The sequence below is a fragment of the Arachis ipaensis genome, chromosome B02 (genome assembly GCF_000816755.2).
Source record: "Arachis ipaensis cultivar K30076 chromosome B02, Araip1.1, whole genome shotgun sequence".
Classification (NCBI taxonomy): domain Eukaryota; kingdom Viridiplantae; phylum Streptophyta; class Magnoliopsida; order Fabales; family Fabaceae; genus Arachis; species Arachis ipaensis.
The window spans coordinates 107,522,775-107,526,215 of NC_029786.2; the positions used below are offsets into that span (position 1 = coordinate 107,522,775).

General features: G+C 37.8%; 1 protein-coding gene across 1 annotated transcript; it reads left to right on the plus strand.

Annotated features, from left to right (window-relative positions):
- On the plus strand, positions 1,056–2,645 carry LOC107628052. Its single transcript, XM_016330857.1, has 4 exons — positions 1,056–1,646; positions 1,826–2,003; positions 2,127–2,306; positions 2,425–2,645. The coding sequence occupies exons 1-4, from the start codon at positions 1,056–1,058 to the stop codon at positions 2,643–2,645; spliced, it is 1,170 nt and encodes a 389-aa protein (XP_016186343.1).

Sequence of the window (3,441 nt, forward strand, 5' to 3'; positions counted from 1 at the left end):
CACTTACCTTTTATTTTTTTTAAAGTAAATAAAATAAATAAAACAAAACCATATAAAAAATTAGACGGGAATAAAATGAATTATTTTAATTCCTATTTCATCCTTTTTTTTTCTTAATACATGAGAGCTAATATAAAATTAATACATATGTGAATTTGCCTTAAGTTTAATTTATTTTTACATTTAATATTTTTATTTTCTACTATAGAAGAAGAGGAAATATAATTTATATCCAAAGGATATGGTTGAGATTCACTTAAACCAAAAACTTGTGTTAAAGTTAGACTTGTTGATATTTAAAATATTTAATCATATACAGAAATAGTATGTTGGAACCCGAAAATTTATGACTACAACTACCATGCACCTAAAATTATCTCTTATAATGATTATCTGTTTTGAGTTCTAAACTTTTTCTTGTGATGTTCCCTTTACCCACAAATGGAACATAACACATTAGTGCCTACCTAGCACCTAGCCATATCCTCGTGCTCTGCATAACAAGTTTGCCCGAAAATTCATGACATTTTTTCAAGAATTTTTTGCTTGCATATACCAATATCGAGGGTGTTTGCGGTGCGATTTGGATCAATCTTAAATTAATAATTTATTCGATTCGAATAATAATTTTATTTGCGGTGTGATTTGTATTTAATAATTTTTTAAAAAATCGAATTTAATTTCAAACGGTTAGAATTGGATTAAATTTGTAAGTTTATAAATTAAAAAAATTAAATACATATAACACATTTTAACATTACACATTTTGTAAAATAGATACTGAAATGCATTTTTTTCATAAACTATGTAAACCGCGAGAGGGGTTCCGCGGTTTACGAATGCAACGTAATCCGCTACAGAGGTATCGCGGTTTACGCTCGAAGCAACGCATTACATAATCTGCGGTAGGGGTGTCACGATTTATGTGTATTTTGCAAACGTGCATAAAACTGCTACAGGGGTCTAGCGGTTTATGTTTTGTCAAATTCGCCTATATATACCACTCTAGATAGAGAGTGGGGCATTTGCGGTGAGTCATTTTCACACTTTCACGAATGGATAGTGAGGAGATCTTGTTGATTCTAGTCCACCGCTCTGGTAAAATAATAAAAAAAAGTAATAGGCATGGTGTTAAGTTCACTGTTAAAGAACCGCTGAGCGTGTTTATCCGTTCGACTGATACTTTGTCGGATCTAAAGAAGAACATATTGCAGAAGGCAGGGTTGTGTGGGGTTAAGTTGGTGAAGAAGGTGTTCTACAAGATTTCGATGGCGGTCGTGTCAAGTGGTGTGCAATTTGAAACATTTGTGATAGGATCGGATGAAGACATGGAGGTCTTGTTTCATTGTCGACGTAATTTTCTGGAGGTGAGAATACACGAGTTGTTTGCTAAGTTGGAAGACCGTGTTGATAGTTCAGGGGCTTCAGCGCCAAATCCCCAGTCGACGACGGTAGGGGGTGCTTCTACTTCGATGCCTGTTGTTGCAGCCGGTTGTCTCTTAGCTGCATCTTTACTTGTTCTACCACCGGCAACTAGAACACCTAGTTTAATTACTGGTCTTGTTGGTAGTGGTGAATTGGATCACGTTGAGGACGCGATGCGGGAAGATGATTCGGACGATGAGCCCGATCACATATCGGGGATAGTGAGGAGGAGACTCCGATGGCCCCACCTGCACCTCAGGGGCCATCCAATTCTGGGTCCCACCAACAACCGCCCCATTTCTCAACGCTGAACCTGCAAGCAGTGAGTCAAGAACCGGATGAGGCACACACCTTCGGAGGTCAAGGATTACACGAGGGTATTACTTCTGGGTAATTTCAGATTGGCCAGTCTTTCCATACTAAGGAGGAAGCTGTGATGAGTGTTAAGGATAATAGCATTCGTCGTGGAGTTCAGTATCGGGTTATGGAATCAGATCATCTGAAGTATGTTGGGAGATGCAAGGAGTTTGGAAACAGCTGCACATGGATGGTCCGCGCGGCATTTCGCCAGCGCAAGGGTAACTGAGAGGTTAGAAGGTACAACGGAGCCCACACTTGCCTGGCCACTTCGATTTCGAGCGACCACCGACAGCTTGATTACAACGTGATTTGTGCGAGGATCTATCCGTTGGTTAGGGCAGATGCAGCAGTTACGGTAAAGGTGTTGCAGGAAGCTACTGAGTCAACCTACGAATTTCGGCCTAATTATAGGAAGGTGTGGAAGGCAAAGCAGAATGTAGTCGCACAGATTTACGGGGATTGGGAAGAGTCGTATGCTGAGTTGTCCCGGTGGATCCTTGGGATGCAAACAACGATGGACGGTTTCATAGCTTTGTTGAAGACTTCTCCGGTTAGACTAGGCTACGTACGTCCATGAGGTTTATACCATGAGTAAAGTATTCAGCGTATACCGGATGGGATTTTTACCCCCTATTCCAGAGGGTCTGTGGCCACCGTACGCCGGTCCTACTATCGTTCCTGATCCTAATATGAGACATGCCAGAGAAGGGCGACCCAGGTCAACAAGAATCCGTAACACCATGAATGAGGCCGATACTAGTCGGCCGAAGCGATGTGGGCTATGTAGACAGACAGGACACACTCGCATGACTTGCCCTCAGCGAGGATCCGCCCCAGTGTCGAGGCATAGGTGTCATTAGGCCGTCATAATTAGCTTTCATTTTTCTTTTCTTATTTGTATTTTTGTCCTGTTTTAGTTGTACTTACTGTTAAGTAAAATTGTACTTCCTGTTTTAATTGTGCGTACTGTTCCTATTTCTAATTTTGTTGGTAATTCTATGAGTTCAAGAGACTAATTTTAATTAAATCAAAACACCAACCTATGTTGCACCATACATAAAAAATGCAAACCAAAGTTTCTTCAAAAAACTCATCCTCCATGTAAAATGAACTACGTCTACACTAAAGCATAAACCGCTAGACCCCTATAATAGATTTCGTGCATTCGTAAACCGCGAGACTCCTATCGCAGTTTACATAGTTTATGAAAAAAATGTATTTCGGTATCTATTTTGCAAAATGTGTATTATGGTAAATTTGGATGCTTGTTTATTAATATGGTAAATTGCCCTAAATATTTTATAACAAATTAAATATATTATAAGTAAATTTTAAATATAATAATAAAATAATAATATTCTAACACATTGTGCAATTTAAATTTGTTTTGAGAAGTAGATTCGAAATTTGATCTACCAATCTATGTGGTTTGCCAAAAATAAAATTCAATCAAATCCAACTTAGTATGATTTTAATTACTTTTTTGTTTAGATTGAATTGAATAAGCAGTTTAATTTGGATCGATTTAGATTTAAACACCTTTACCAATATCTAACCAATTTGTATATTATTTTATAATAAAATTGTTGTGAGATTCGCAAATACTATATATAGTCCCCATATTTTGAAAAAGTTTAGTAAGACTAAGTTATATAT